Source organism: Sinocyclocheilus grahami, unplaced genomic scaffold, assembly GCF_001515645.1.
Source record: "Sinocyclocheilus grahami isolate Dianchi unplaced genomic scaffold, SAMN03320097.WGS_v1.1 scaffold279.1, whole genome shotgun sequence".
NCBI classification, from domain to species: Eukaryota; Metazoa; Chordata; class Actinopteri; order Cypriniformes; family Cyprinidae; genus Sinocyclocheilus; species Sinocyclocheilus grahami.
This window is the reverse complement of record NW_015505458.1, coordinates 576,341-593,840: the sequence shown is the minus strand read 5'-3', so window position 1 is coordinate 593,840 and position 17,500 is coordinate 576,341. Positions and strand designations below refer to the sequence as shown.

The following is a 17,500-nucleotide window of genomic DNA, read 5'->3' as shown; positions in this document are numbered from 1 at the left end:
GGTTAAGGGAACCAGACGTGTCTACTTCCATTTGGAGAACAGATGATTGTGTTTAGAGCAGTTTGGGAGTGGAAAGAAAAACATTTCCAGTGGTGAAAAAAATGCATATTAATCTCAACCAAGGTTCTGAAAGGTTATATTCTTAAAATTAGGTTATAGTTATGTATACAACAATATGTTACTCCCTGGTCAGCATTTGCCAATTCATAAATCACAGTGCTTTTCCTAGATGTTCATGTAAATGCAACTTTTACAACTTTAAATTACAACTTTTTTAACAGTTCAATGCAAAAAAAAAAAAAAAGGTAACAAAGTAAGTGTTTGTGCTGCTTTAAAATGTCAAGTTTAGTCAACTTGAAATATTAAATTGTACTAAGGGACTACTTGGATATTTGAGTTGACTAAACTTAAAATTTCAAGGCAAGCACTTACTCTTTTAACTTGAAACCATTTTTAAGTTTAAGTTTTGAACACAAGTGATGGTTCTTTTTTTTTGTAGTCCACAACAAGGATATTATAATGAATTATAATTAACTTAACTATAATTATCTAAAAGCATTAACATTTTCCAGTTTCCTTACTTGAAATAAATAATAACTGAAATTAAGTCAAATAAATATAATGAATTTGTGCATTTCTCATTTTAATTAAGTTTAAATTGATATACTAAAATAAAACAAAAACTGTGATAAAAATTATATATATATATATATATATATATATATATACAAAAGCACAACAAAATTACTAAAACTAACTAAAATTTGAATTAAAATGAGGGAGAAAATCAGATTCTATATTTGACAATGATAATACTTATTTAGTGTCTTTTTGTAGATAAAGCTCATTCTCTAAGCATATCATTTTATATAAGCATGCAATATTTGCTCAAAGGTTTCCATTTCATATCTCTGGAAAATAGTTTGTAATGGTGATGATGTGCACCGTTTTGACCTTATTTAATATTCAAACATGTTATCATGCAAGAGTAACTTGTAAAGGATCAATTCATGAGCCTCTTTGTTCCTAATGGCATGCAAATGACTTGGTAGACGATGACCTCGGCCATTTGCTTTACCCCTGAAGAAAATAAGTTTCATGCAAATTCATCAATTTTCATAAATAATCGCTTTCTGTATTTTAATTTTTTTTACCAAAATACAGTGTCCTTTCTAGCCAATCCAATATGGCCTTTCCTAGACCTCCCAAAGCAGAGGATGCATAAAACCCCAACTAATGATTCCTTATGATTTGATGGCTCATAAAGGAGCTCATGAACTGCATTCTTTCCTTGTTTTGTGAAACAAAACTCATTTAGGAAATGCGGGGCTAACAATGCTTATTAAACTCATATCAGTATATGGGTTTTCCCCTGTCAGACCTCCGCTAGAGTGACCCATGTGCTGATTAAGGGGAAGTCGTGGCCTAATGGTTAGAGAGTCGGACTCGTAACCCAAAGGTTGCGGGTTTGAGTCTCGTACCGGCAGGGATTGTAGGTGGGGGGAGTGAATGTACAGCGCTCTCTCCCACCTTCAATACCACGACTGAGGTGCACTTGAGCAAGGCACCGAACCCCCAACTGCTCCCCGGGCGCCGCAGCATAAATGGCTGCCCACTGCTCCGGGTGTGTGTTCACGGTGTGTGTGTGTGTGTGTTCACTGCTGTGTGTGTGCACTTTGGATGGGTAAATGCAGAGCACTAATTCCTAGTATGGGTCACCATACTTGGCCACATGTCACGTCACTTTGTTTAATAGTGTCTTGCACAGACAGTGGCTGTGTTCACAGTGGAATACTCACTCACCACTTACTGAATACTGCACTGAATACGCCACTTTCCACGAAGAGGTACAATCTGGTGTGGAGTCTCATGACAGTAAAGCAGTGTCTGTTGTAGTCTTGCCTCTGCGTCTGTATTTTTGTTAAATTATAAGAATCGTGTTGCCTGTTGCTATTACAAGAATTCTTGTTGCTTTTTTCATATATCAAGTTCACTATTTTATGTAGTCTGCTATTCTGCCATAAAGATCTCACTCATTTACATTGCAAGTTATCAGAATTTAATCTTACTCTTTGGACATATTATATATATATATATATATATATATATATATATATATAATGATTTTATCTCCTTGATTATGAGCTCATTCTACATAAAAGACTTATGCCTCAAATATGAAAAAAAAACTTTTTGGGGGGAATATGTTGTCTAAAGGTTCAATAAACTGTCACGTTTAAAAAGAAAAAAAAATATTTTTCTGACCTAAATTTAAAAAAAATTAAATGTAAAATGTACTCATCAGGCTATCCAAGATGCAGATGAGTTAGTTTCTTCGTCAGATTTGGAGACATGTAGCATTACATCACTTGTTCACCAATGGATGCTCTGCAGTGAATGGGTGCCGTCAGAATGAGAGTCCAAACAGCTGATAAAAACCTCACAATAATCCACAAGTAATCCACACCACTCCAGACCATCAATTAATGTCTTGTGAAGTGAAAAGCTGCATATTTTTTAAAGATGTTTAAGATGTTTTTACCTGTCTAAACTGTCACTTCCTGCCAAAATATGAGTCCATAATCCATAATAACACTTCCTCCAGTAAAACAAAAAGTCTTCTCACATCAAAAATCACCTAAATATTTGTTTAGAACTGTTTTAGCTTGTAAATGATACCTCATCTGTGCTTCTTTCTCTCCTGATTCAAATGAGATGACTTTTTCACTAGAGAATGCAATGTTATGGATAGGGAACTCTTATTTCAATGGTTTGAAGTTAAAAATGTCTTATTGATGGATTTGGTCCTTACAAACTTGCAGCTTTTCGCTTCACAAGACACTAACTGATGGGTTGTAGTGGTGTGGATTACTTGTGGATTATTGTGGTTTTTATCAGCTGTTTGGACTCTCATTCTGACGGCACCCATTCACTGCCGAGGATCCATTGGTGAGCAAGTGATGCAATGCTACATTTCTCCAAATCTGTTCCGATGAAGAAACAAATTCAATTTCGGTTGGTCTGAGGGTGAGTAAATGTTCAGCAAGTGTTTTTTTTTTTTTGGTGAACTATTTTTAAAGCATGTATAGCGTGCTGTGAGTTCCTGTAGTGCGTGTCTTTTCGCACACATGCCTTTGATACTGTGATGTTCTCTTTCCTGTCCTTTACACAGCGGTCTGCTGAAGGGTAGAGAGAACGGCAGTCATGTTCACATCCAGGGTGTTTGCCTTTGTACCCACCTCACTGGCACAATGTGCTTTCTCAGAGATGTTGATGATTATTGCTCTTCTAAAAGCAGCAGTGCCCACAGGCCTCACCACCCCCTCACACCGAGAGAAGAGCCTTTACAACAATTTCATGCCGATACAGAGAGAAGTTACTACACACTCTCTTTTCTTTCTCTCTGCCATCGCCAGATTGATCTAAACTATCATTAAATGGAACAGCATGGAGAGAACAGGCTGGGAGGGTGAGGTGGTTGGGGCCTTTTAACTTACATATTTTTCTAAAGTGTTTTTGCTTTTGGGGATTGTTGAATAAAGGTGCCTGAACACAAAACCTGGGCTGCTGTGCACTGTACCAGTGCATGCTGGGATAGATCAGGTAAGGCAGGTGGAGACTGAAGCAGAACCAGCTGGCATTTGTCTTCAGAGGAACATTTGGGACGTTTGAGTTCATATAATGGTGTGCGAAAAGAAGACCATAACTCACTGTGATGGTTTTGTGCTGGGCAGCTGCATTGCATTCCACAAGGATTTATTTTTCCTGGAGTACCGGGAATCTCTTTTCCCTCTCTGCATGTTACATGCAACAATAATGCTGTCATTATTGTCAAAAATATGCTGTAATGCTTTATTTATCAGGAATGTGTTCTCATGCAAATGAAAATTCTGTCAGCAAGGAGATATTTTGAAGAATGTTATAAAAATGACAAATAAAACACATTTTTTATATTTTGTAATTGATTACATATTTATATCATTCAATAAAGCTGTATTTTCAGCATCATTACTCCAGTCTTCAGTGTCACATGATCTTCAGAAATCATTCTAATATGCTGATTTGATGCTCAAGAGACATTTCTGATTATTATCATTGTTGAAAACAGTTGTGCTGCTTCATATTTTTGTTTTTTATATTTTATTTTATTGTATATTTTGATGAAAAATAAGTTTAAAAGAACAGCATTTATTTGAAATAGAAATCTTTTATAATATCATAGACGTCTTTACTGTCACTTTTGATCAGTTAAATGCATCCTTGCTGAATAAAATTAACTTCTTAAAAAATCTGATTACAAGCTTTTGAATTGTGATATGTGTAAATCTTGCGTTATAATTTGCATTCAGAAACAAACATAATAAATAATACAGGAAGTGATATCAAAAAGGCCAATAAGTCTCTTAAAATAGCAGATCATTTGACCTTTTTATGACAAGACAGGGTGGTGCAATTCTGAAATTATTTATGATATTCGATATTTATGATTAAAAAAAACTTGAAAAATAGATTTAAAACCTCCCGTGTATTCACAGTTTAAGAAATATATATGGTGTTTTATATGGCTGTTTTCTTTCTTTCTTTTTGCTCGACATCCCCGAGCTCATGGACACTCTGCTAAAGTTCTCTTTTTTTGTTGTTTTCCAGAAGAAAGTAAGGCATATGTCCTTGGAATGCCGTGAGGTTGAATAAATGCTTGACAGAATATGAGTTTATGAATGAAATAACCTTTTAAACTCACAGTTTATATGAATGCACGCAGTGTTTCACAGTTAAAACGTCCAGTAAACCTCATTTCAACAAGTATGAAAAAATGAGCTATTGACTTCAATCTGGACTTATGGTTCCGTAAGACCCAGTCTCTCTTTTTCTGACTCGAGTTTCATCTATTTCTCCTCTTCTCACGATCTCTCGTCTCTCTCTCTCTCTCTCTTGGTTCAGCAAGCAATGAAAGGTGGAAGAATGGATTTCAAAGGCTATGCCTTTAACCCCACCTCAATATTAGTTTTTATTATTGTTATTGCCAGCCAGCCGCGCTGGTGGTGGCCGGGCCACGGCGTGCAATTCCGTCTGGGCCCCGACTGATAAAAGCTCATATGTTGCCTCTAGCCTGCAGGTCTACATGAGGCAGTGAACACTAAATTTTTGAAGCGATGGGGAGATATATATATTTTTTCCAGCACATAGAGCTTTATGGTTAAGCTTGCTGAGACATCCGCTCACACGCTTGAGCTGTTCTCAGTGCAGAAATCCCAGCAAAGCCTCTGTCCTCCTACCGGGGCCGTATCGTGGCCGAGCAGCTGTGAGACAGGTACAGTGGGTCGTGGCAGGTGGAGATGCTTTGTGCCGGAGTTGTGGGTTTCGTCTCGCTGTGGCTGATGAAAATGTCACAGAAAAGCTTTGTGCACTGATGACCAGCGCGGCCGCAGCAAGTTAGGAGTTACTCGTCCTTGTGTAAAGAACATCAGCAAAGAACAGCTTTTATTGTGGACTACAGCAGAATGTATAGTTGTATCTGTCTTGATAAAAACCTTGTGCATGCTGCTTTTTTTTTTTAAGTTACATCATACATATTCAATTTTTTTGTATTTTTCTTCCACCAAAAATGGTTACAATTTGGTTTTACATGATCATTTTTTCATTTTCTCTCTGTCCCTGAAGCCTTGATGCAAGTATACACATACAGATGACGAATGCTTGGCCGATATAAATACAGAATACAGTAAAAAAAACTGTTTTTGATTTAAATATTTTATAAAATTTGAATTTATTCCTGGGATCAAAGCTGTATTTTCAGCATCATTACTCCAGTCTTCAGTGTCACATGATCTTCAGAAATCATTATAATATGCTGATTTGATGTTGATTTGATGCAGAACCTTTATTATTATCAGTATTGAAAACAGTTGTGCTGCTTAATTTTTCTGTGGAATACATTACATTTTTTCTTTAATAAATAAAAAGTTCAAAAGTACATCTTTTGTAACATTATAAATATCTTTACTCTCACTTTTGATTAATTTAATGCAAAAAATGTTTTAAAAAATTCCTAACCCCAAACTTTAGTGCCTCTTAGAATTGATTTTCTCTCAGAAATTGCTAATAAATTTCACAAATAATTACGAAGTAGACAGATTGAAATAACATTTTCTTGTCAAATTTGCTCCAGTAATCTTTGTTTTATTTACAATTTTTTATTTATTTATTGAAACCGTTTACTTTTAAGACATCTGTACATAAATGACCTCTGTTATGACTGGCTAATGGTTCTTCACATGTTAAATTTAGGACAACACTAGGCCTGTTCACACCAAGAATGATAACGATAAACAAGCTTTAATAATCATTTAAATTCTGGAAGTTCACACCATAACGATCTAGAATGGAATCACTTTTTTTTCATTTTTTTCAAAACATTGACAGCCAATCAGAATCCATCCTTCATTAACTGGCTTGTGCATTTAAAGTGTCAGATGACAAAACTGCTGTGTGCGCTTATAATAAACAGAATATTATCTTTCAGTGGTGTGGACGCTAATATAGTTATCGCTATAGTTATCTATCGTTCTTGGTGTGAACGGGCCTATGTTTGCTGTCTGATTCAATATTATGAAGCTGTCATATGTGTTTGTGTGTTTCTGCTCATCAGGTCTGGATCTGAGACAGGCCCAAGTGGTGGCGCTATCGACCGGCACTAAATGCATTAATGGAGAATATATCAGTGACCAGGGTCTGGCGGTCAACGATTGTCACTCTGAAATCACAACCAGACGAGCCCTGCTGCGCTTCCTGTACTCTCAACTAGAGTTACACCTCAGGTAAATGACACACATTTACATTTGACTATTTATACAAAGTCTACATAATTATTAGCACTAACCCAAACCCTACCCCTATGCCGTAAAGAAAACACTTCTTTTATTTATGAGTGATTTTGTCCTTGTGAGGATGCTCCCAATGGGAGGGTTTGTCAGATTTAGCTAACTTCTGAAGACAAACTTGTACCCAATGCAAGCTGAATAAACCCAACACACACACACACGCACAAAATACAGTAGCTTCACTGTGCAAATTGCTAAATTATGATGCACGAAGCAAAATAGATTGTACTTTTCAAAGAAACAGCATTAAAAAATGACATGAGGAATGAAAAGAAGCTGCATGCAAGAGAACAGTATGATGTATAGATGCACAAATGAAGTGATTTATTATGATGCATTAAGTTTGCCTAAAACACATTAAAGGAATATTCCGGGTTTAGTTCAACTCTGTAAGCATGTGAAGCATGTTCAAATATCACAGAAAACAACTTCAACTTGTCTATCGGTTTGTAAAAAGAAGCGAAATCTCATTCATGGTAATGCACTTACATTGGAAGACAAGTAGAAATGTGCAGCTTGTATTTTTTGCTATAACACTTTTTTTCTGCACAAAAAAAAAAATGCTACCTTGAAGTAATTAAGAAATTATATATAAAGACATACTTAAGTCCTACTGAAAAGGATTAAAAAAATATATATATTTTTTTTTTCTTTCTTTCATTGATCCTTTTTTTTCAGTTTGATCCTATATATATATATATATATATATATATAAAGTGACAATTGGGAGATATAAAGTTAGAAGATTTAAAGTCACACGCAGATATATAAAATTATATTAATGAATTCACATTTGTGAGATATTAAGTAACATCGTGTTTAAAGTGACATTGTGAGTCGTGAAGTTGCAATTTCGAGAAACAATCACAGTTTTGAGATTTAAAGTCGCATTGCGAGATATAAAGTGATATTATTAGAGTTATAATGACACAATTGTGCGATATAAAGTAACATTGTAACAAAAGCCACATTGTGAGATGTAAAGTTGCAATTAAGAGAAACAAAACGATTTATAAAGCAGTGGTGGTGAGGGGTGTACTTTTTTCAGTTTGATCCTATATATATATATATATATATATATATAAAGTGACAATTGGGAGATATAAAGTTAGAAGATTTAAAGTCACACGCAGATATATAAAATTATATTAATGAATTCACATTTGTGAGATATTAAGTAACATCGTGTTTAAAGTGACATTGTGAGTCGTGAAGTTGCAATTTCGAGAAACAATCACAGTTTTGAGATTTAAAGTCGCATTGCGAGATATAAAGTGATATTATTAGAGTTATAATGACACAATTGTGCGATCTAAAGTAACATTGTAACAAAAGCCACATTGTGAGATGTAAAGTTGCAATTAAGAGAAACAAAACGATTTATAAAGCAGTGGTGAGCGGTGACTTTTTAGGCTTTTAGGACACTCAAAAGGGATCACAGATGACAAATAGCTAAGAGAATGTAAAGTTGCAATTAAGAGAAACAAAACGATTTATAAAGCAGTGGTGAGCGGTGACTTTTTAGGCTTTTAGGACACTCAAAAGGGATCACAGATGACAAATAGCTAAGAGAAACCGTGGCAGGTGTCGATTTAAAAGTATGCACATTTCCTACCTTATTTGTAAATGAAATTCATCTCAAATCCTTCTTCTATCGTTTCAAGTTTATCCATTATTCAAATGCAAGAAAAATATAGCTGGTTTTCCAAGTAAAAACCGCCAAATAACGTTTACACGGAGTTACGTTATGATACGTAATCAGAGGGTGGGGAGATTCCCCCGGTCTGTATGTCTCTGCATCTGCTAAATAATTTTTTTATTCGCAGTGAATAGGAGTTAAAACTCCCACCCGGGTGATACTACTCCAATAACAGACCATGCAAAATACCCCCAAAAATATTTAAAATATTGCAAAGTAACGTTGAATAAAATCAGAGAAGGACTTTAACTGTAAGCTACACGAGCATACGCAAAACAAAGGGAACAATATGATTTGTGTTATTATTAAAATTGTATATAGCCCATATACTATATACAATATATTATGTTTTCTAAACATAAATTAAAGAAAAATTAATTTACCGCTTAGGCAATAACGTTGACAATAATGTATATCTTCAACATACGTTGTCTATGACCAAAAATGTTAGAAGATATGTTTTCAGTGGACTTTTAAAATTTGCTTTGCTTGAGAAAACAAAAATATACAGTTACAGTGTTTTTTTTTCTTTTGATTTAGTCGAGTTGGTTTTGCATCAAACACAATGCGATTTTCGGCAGTCGAGATCTGACAGCAACAGCACATTTTTCTGCTTGAGTGAGTGCTTTGCGGACAGCTTACCTCGCGCATGAAATCAGCCACAGACCAGCAAACCACTGAGAACGCGCTACAATCCTGACGACTCGTAGCAACAGAGCGGAGGCGAGAAAGCTGCAGAGAATCCCAGAAGCAACCGCAAGTGGTAGATTTAAAGAAGATTACTGCCGTTTGGCAAACAAATCATTGTACGTACTTATTCCTAACTCTTTAGGCTTTAAGTTACATTTCAAATGACAAGGGATCAACTTATAATCATGTTTATATGAATTATCCCGTGAACTTATTCTCTCAAATGGCCTGGGTATGCGGAGCGTTCGCAGCTTATATGGACGGAACGCCACTAATATAAAGTCACAATTAGGAGATATAAAGTCACAATTACAAAAAATCTAGTCATTATTGTAAGATATAGGGTCACAATTACCTTTTTCTTATTTGGGTGGGCTTCCACAGCAAGTTAATCTTTAACCCATTAACTTCCATAGTAAGTGCATTAGTGTAAACAAGATATTTGCTCATTTTTTCACACCGAGTTGAAATTATTTTCTGCTCTAATCAACAGCATGTCATATTGAACCTGAAAACTCCCTTAGAGCTTTAAGCAAACAACACAGTTTCTCAGTGAAGCACATTTCACACCCAACAAAGGAGTTTCGTTCATTGCGAAAGCACATTATCATTTGAGTCTGGTGTGGTGTTGGAGGTATCACTGTGCGGCACACTCTAAATGTCTTCCTCGTTGCAGCAGATTGCTGCATAGAAAAGCCTCCTGTAATGTCATATTTGCATATGCGTCTTCCCAGGGTGCATTATCTGCAACTAAATGGGCCCGTTTGGCTGAGTCTGGAGTCTAGTTTGGAAGATAAGTCATTATGTTCGGCAAATAAAATACCATCAGCACCTTCCTCAGTAGACAGATCTGGAGCAGCGCGACTCCACCCATGACATCGGAGGTCATTTGCGTAATTAGCACAGCTTAGGTGCCAATTAGCGACGATGATGTTTGCGTATGTAATGCGCTCCCCGTGCAACGTTCACATCGTGCACTATTCCGAAACGTCTTTTGTAAGATATCACAGTGAGGCGTTAGTGCTAATTACGATGATATGTGTAAAAGTGGGGCGGCTCTGCAGGAAACGTCGTGTCCTCCCTACAGCTGACTAGCTACAGATCATCTGGGTTAAAGAATTACAGCTCGCTGTTGTCTCGGTCATTTGTATTCGCCTTGTTCTGGCAGAGTAGTGATTTGAGATTGTGCACCAGAGAGAGAAGGAGCGCGCGAGAGGGGAAGGTGACAGTGATGGAACTAGCCTTGGTCGCGGGAAGGCCAATATTTGTCTCCTTTGTGTCCTCGGCCCATTATTAGCCCGGGATGTGAGCGCCGAACGCTTTCAGATGTGGTTGTTTCTCATGTCTCCCTTTTCTGTTCTCTCTTCCCGCCTGCGGTCTGTGATCACTCTGAAGCAAAAGGAAAGAGGACTGGGAGCAATCGATCTTCGTACGGCACAAAGATTCCTGTTTGAGACTCCGAGAGAACGTCCTCTTCCACATGTACATCAGTACGTCGCCCTGCGGGGACGCCCGTGTCAACTCGCCCTATGAAATCACCTCCGATTGTAAGACTCTTCGCTTGTCTGTATCATCTCTTCTGCTTGCTTCTATATTATGTGTCTAATACAGACTTTTTAAAGTGTCCAAATGCTACATACTATATGTGTCAAGTTCGGTTTCAGGGGGTTTTATAACTTAATCCAAACTTTAAGAAAAAAAAATACATTTAATGACTAAAAATGTCATGTGGTGCAACATATTTTCCTTGCACCTTAAATACTTGTGAGTGCAGTCAAGTTCAGTTATTTGTTGGCAAACATGTGGAAAATATAAATCACACGGAAATAAGTCATATACTCATAAATGGTAGGGAGTTAAACAGAACCATAATGGTTAAACAAATCATGTGATTTCTTAGCTTTATACTGAAATTTTTCGTCATTTTTAAGAACTCTAGATCCTTTTTAATAACATTAAAGGAATAGCCCAATTTGGAGTAGACGTCACAGTTACATCACTTGCACTGCAAGTTTATCTCCTAGTTCGGACTTTATAACTTAATTTAACTCTTAATTTAACAATTTTGTAAGTTTGTCAATTTTGAGAAAAAAAAAAAAAAAGCCAGAAGTGTGGGATTATAAACTCATGATTCTGAACTGAGGGGGAAAGAGTGAATGACGAGAGTAGTAGCGAGAAAAAAGTCAGAATTTTGAAATATTTACCTTAAAATTATTTTATTTCATGGCTTCCATAGACCGCTACTTTAAAACTGTCATTTTCTGCCACCAGATAGGCTCCGCCCACAAAAAACGTCATCACTGTTTGCAAACACCAAATTGATTTATAGTTAAATGAAAATTTGCTGAAAATGTACTCAGCCTCAAGCCGTCCAAGATATAGAAAAGTTTGTTTGAGATATGGAGAAATGTATCATTAGATCACTTGCTCATCAGTGAATGGGTGCCGTCAGAATGAGAGTCCAAACAGCTGATAAAAACATCACAATAATCCACAAGTAATCCACACCACTCCAGACCATCAGTTAATGTCTTGTGAAGCCAAAAGCTGCATATTTCTATATATAATATACATAATATTGCTTTCTCCAGAACAAATAAACAAAGAAATAAAAATTGGGGTGAACTATTCATTTAAATTGGGGTGCTGTTTTTAACATTTTACGTTTGTGAATTTGACATTGTGAATTTCAACATAAGGAGTAAACAATTTATAACAAGCATTACACTTTTCTCCTCCAATAGTATTCCAATTTTACCACATCCGTAATAATAGATGGAAAAATAGATTTTTTTGTTTTGTTTTATCCAACTACAGTACATACCTCAATCCCAAATGGATTTGTTAGATTTACAAAAAAAAATAAAGAAATACATTTGATGATAAAATAATACATTTAATAAATGAATAGATTGAGCATCATGTCAACACTTTTTTCGGATTTCCCCGCAGTGCACAGCAACAGACACTTGGTGAAGAAGTTTCACAGCCACCTTCGGACAAAGATTGAATCGGGGGAGGGTACGCTGCCCGTGAAGACCACAGGTCCCGTTCAGACGTGGGACGGAGTCCTTCAAGGAGAACGTCTCATCACCATGTCATGCACAGACAAGATTTCCAGGTCAGTATCAAAAACACAGTTCAACGGTCACTCTAGAACAGGGTTCCTCAAATCTTGCCCTGGAGGTCCCATGCGCTGCAGAGTTTAGCTCCAACCCTGATCAAACTCGGCTACCTGTGATTTTCTAATGATCCTGAAGACACTGATTAGCATGCTCAGGTGTGTTTGATTAGGGATAGAGCTAAACTCTGCAGGAAAGTGGATCTCGTGGGCCAGATTTGAGGATCCCTGCTCTAGAACTTCTGTACAAAGAAAAGACAGTAATTAAACATGTCTCAGCTTTGTGTCTCTGGACGTTCCTGCTGTGAGAAGACAGTAAATGAAAGGTCTGATTCCAGTCTGAGATGATAGAGTTGATGGTCTGAAATAAAGTGTTTTGAATTGGAACAGACTGGACCTCTTTCTACAGTATGTAGCAAACGTTTAAGTTCAGATCATTCAATTTTGATCCTTTATGATATGTTTGTATTTTTATTTTTTCCTCAAGAGAGCAGACTGACCATCCCTGAAGTGTGATTTGTGAAGTGCTGGACAGTGTATTGACTTAAGGTTTACCTTTATTAGAGGATTAGTTTTTATGAGATGAGTTAGCTTCGTTTAAATAGGGCGACTTTTATACGCCATTCTAATGGCCGAGGGAAAGGTTGGCATGACATTTGCCTTGAAGAAGAGCGATATCCAAACCGATGGTGTTTGGGACTGGAATGATCATCATTATTGTCTTATTACGACGCCTGTGCTTTGATTGATAATCCTGCAATAATTACCTTCTGTATGGGACACGTCACCGTGGTAATCTGTTCTCATGAGCATTCTATATTTTTTATGTATCTAAGACTGTAGCTTTGTTTTTGTTTTGTTTTTAGTAGTAGGGATCAAAATTGATATCAAAATTGATATTATAATTTCTTTCTATAATGTGTATGAATTAGTGTACTTTTTTTAAATACATACCTGTATGTGTGTGTATATATATATATATATATATATATTCCGTTCAAAAATCTCTTATGCTCACCAAGGCTGCATTTATTTCATCAAAAATACAGTAAAAACAGTAATATTGTGAAGTATTATTTCACTTTTGAATAACTGTTTTCTATTTGAATATATTGCAAAATGTAATTTATTTCTGTGATGCAAAGCTGAATTTTCAGCATCATTACTCCAGTCTTCAGTCACATGATCCTTCAGAAATCATTCTAATATGTTGATTTGATGCTCTAGAAATAGTTATATTGATAATTATCAATGTTGAAAACAATTGTGCTGCTTTATATTTTTGTGGAAACCTTTTTTATTTCAAGAAATTTTACTGTATATATAAAGTTCAGAAGAACAGAATTGATTTGAAATCGAAATCTTTTGTAACATTTATAAATCTTTACTTATTGAATTCAATACATCCTTGCTGAATAAAAGTATTATAAATGATAAAGTTATAATTTATAAATGTATTATATATTGTAAAAAAAAAAAGAAAAGAAAAAAAAAGGTTCCCCATGCTTGTGTAGCCTAGTGAACCAAACTGAGAGACCATTTTGAAGGCTCAGGAAACCTTTGCAGGTGTTTTGAGTTGATTAGCTGATTGGCATGTCACCATATTCTAATTTGTTGAGATAGTGAATTGGTGGGTTTTTGTTAAATGTGAGCCAAAATCATCACAATTAAAAGAACCAAAGACTTAAACTACTTCAGTGCATTGAATTTAAAAAAAAAATTAAATTAAATAAATTAACTTTTCCACGACATTCTAACTTATTGAGATGCACCGGTATATATGCAGTTTCATCATTATTTCTGTCTCTCTCCTGAGACATTTAGTCATATTTTAATCAAGTCTCACTCTACATGATCTTAAGGCCCCTCAGAGCTTTCCTGGACATCAGAATGACACTACGGATAGTGAAACAGGTGATGTGAGCGAATGGATATTTGCCAAGGCATTTCGTCTAGAGAGTGAGATTACTTCAGTTTCAGACATTGTGTCGCTTTCACACTTCTGTCTCGTTGACACTCAATCCACACCCTGTATGAATGTGTGAATCGCACTGCCCCGAGATCACACACACACACACACACACACACACACACACACACACACACACACACACACACACAGCTGTGTTTGAGCTGGCTGCCATATGCTTGATTTAATTACTACCATCAGTCGTCATCTGTTTGTTTATGTGAGTTCTGACAACCTGAGAAGTGTGATTGTGAACGTTTCTGATTACTTGAACTGTTACAGACATGTAAACAGAAGTCAAGCCTATAATCAGGTAATGTCATGGATTTAAGGTTAATATGGAGTTTATATTCTCAAAATGTCATTTGAACTAAAATAATTTAAATAAGAAACTGTGTTTTGCATTTGCAAAGTTGGTGTTAGATCCATTCAGATTATTATAATTTTTTACTTTCTTGCATTATTTTCATGACAATAAGTACATTATTGCCTTAAATTCTGTTTTTACATTTATTTTGTAATTGCTAATGTTCTCTGTGGTATTTCTCATTACTGTAATACTGTATTTATTTAATTGTTTATTTATTTTGCCTAAATTAAAGGCAGTTCAACAAAGGCTATGATGCTGCATCATGCAGTATCAGTTGTTTAGGGTTTTCATAGTTAATTGTCACATTGCAAATATATTTTTTTATTTTAAGTCTCTATTTTCTTTATGCAATATATAATTTCATATTTTGTCCTTTGATTTTGCAGTGTAATGTGATTTGTGCATGTTTTTGTCTGATTCACAATAGTACGAATGCTTCTCAGAGCATAGCAACAGTATCTAAGGGGGTGTGGCTTAGCAGATGCTCATTTCAATACCCACAGTTTTTTTTTTTTTTTTTTTTAGCAAGCTGCTCTTCATTTGCTTTCTTCACCAATAAGGAGCATTTTACACAATTGTAATAGACATAATACTCAAATGTATACCAGTTGAGAAATTCCTACCAGTATCTTTTAAAGCAGTAAATCACCCAGCCCTGCATGTAATGTGTGTGTGTTAGGCTGGGCACAGCGACACAGAGTCACATTAAGGTGAAGCTCTCTCCCCTGGGCCATTAATTTGACCAATCAGTTCGCATCGGCCAGGACCACAAGGGTCTGATTCTATCTGGCTAGGTCATCGTGCAGGGTTAAAGTAATTACTTTAGAAGAAACACACAGAATAAGACAAAATAGAGCATCCAGAGTGTGCCACTCCTTTTCCATTTTATATCCCGTTGAGTTATCCCGCTCTTTTGTTGAGCCCACAACTCAAGGTCACCATCAAGAGCAGGCTGGAAAAGAGGTTTAAAGTCCTTATAGTCCCTTATAGACCAACTCCATTCATCTCCACTGCCCTCAACCAGCTCACCCTGTTTTTCATCCTTAGTCACACTCATTTTTTTCATCCCTTCATCATCTTCCCTGACCTCACATCATTATCCTCCATCTCACCCTCCCGCGCTCCTCCGCTGCCTCCATTCGGCAGGAAAGCTGTTCTGTGATAATGCGACCTCACTGCAATTACATTGCAAAAAATCATTTTCTTTAATCTGTATTTACCTTCCAGTAAATATTTGTATGGCATAAGATTTTTTTTTTTGTATTATTACAGGTATTTGTTATGTATTTATGTTTTATATCAGTATTTTGCTTTCGGCAAAAGTATATATATATACATACACACACACACACATACACACAGAGCTGGGTAGTAACTGATTACATGTAACCTGGATTATGTAATCAGATTCCAAAAATGTAATTACTTGTAATTAGATTTTACAATACTTGTACTACAGCTACTTTTTTATTGATTACATATTATTCACACAATAGCAATAAATTATTCATAATTTATTGATTCTCCCTAATTCCACTGTTTCATCTTTTAAAATAGCCTACTATTTATATTCATAAAGGCTTCCAGTTTTGTGGACATTCACAGAAAGGCCAGTCAATAGTCAGGTGGCTGCACAAGATTTACAAAAATCATTTCGGGTTTCAACATTGCATCAACTGCTGATGAACACATTCATTTTTATTTGAATTATCACTCAGTAGGTTATTTAACCATCTATTACAATGTCTTTTGAATGCTTTTGTCTTTCAAACACATTAAAATGCACAAATTCACATTATTTCTTATTTACATGTAATGCAGGCATTCCCAAACTTTTACCCCTGAGATATTAAAATAAATATTTTAATAATTATCACATTTGCATGTTCAGAGGTTGGTTAATGGTCACATGACATGCAGGTAAACAAAATAAAATAGAAACTAAAAATATATATTTGATTTGATTTTAAAATTATTTTTAAATGATTCATTTTAATTTTATTTTTTTATGATTTTTTTTTTAGCTTTTCATTAAACTCACAAATGCCCTGTCATTCATTTCCAACCCCCAGTTTGGGAAACCTTGATGTAATGTAATGTTTAATGCACTTCATGCCGTTAATAACTACGAATGGAATATATTTTCTACCTCTTCGTATTTTTATATCAATATGGAAGAAGATTATCCTATTTAAATCAATGTGATAAATGAGTTAGGTCAAAGGAAATCTAAAAGTAATAAAAAGATAGTCTGATTATATGTAATGTAATGGATTACATTACTAACTACAATTTTTGGCATGCAATTTGGAATCAATAACGGACTACAATTTGTAAGTAATAATATTAGAAATCGTGAGAATATAAAATAAATTGGTAACACTTTACAATAATGTCCCAGTAGTTATCAGTAGTTAATGCATTCATTTGCAATGTACAATTCATTTGTTACTGTATTTATTCATCTTTGTTATCATTAGTTCATAAAAATACAACTGTTCATTGTTAGTTCATGTTAGGTCCATTAAATAATATTAACAGATATAGCTTTTGATTTTAATAATGCATAAGTAAATGCTGAAAATGACATTAAGATTAAATCAATTCTTTAAAAGTGATTTTCATTGTTAGTTCATGTTAACTAAAGTAGTTAATTGATGTTAAGAAATTGAACTTTATTGTAAAGTGTTACCAATTAAATGAATAAACAAATAAGATACATAGCAGAAAAATTAAACATTTATAGACCAAAAAGAGAATATTAAGATAT

The 17,500-nt window shown here is 35.2% G+C and overlaps 1 protein-coding gene across 1 annotated transcript in view; it reads left to right on the top strand.

The window, feature by feature from the left end:
* LOC107600145 (adenosine deaminase RNA specific B2 (inactive)) overlaps positions 1 to 17,500 on the top strand; it is a 188,631-nt gene that overhangs the window by 168,814 nt on the left and 2,317 nt on the right. Inside the window, exons 5-7 of the mRNA XM_016291948.1 lie at positions 6,650 to 6,818; positions 10,666 to 10,817; positions 12,223 to 12,391. Of these exons, the coding sequence (XP_016147434.1) occupies positions 6,650 to 6,818; positions 10,666 to 10,817; positions 12,223 to 12,391 (490 nt within the window). The remainder of the gene's footprint in view (positions 1 to 6,649; positions 6,819 to 10,665; positions 10,818 to 12,222; positions 12,392 to 17,500) is intronic.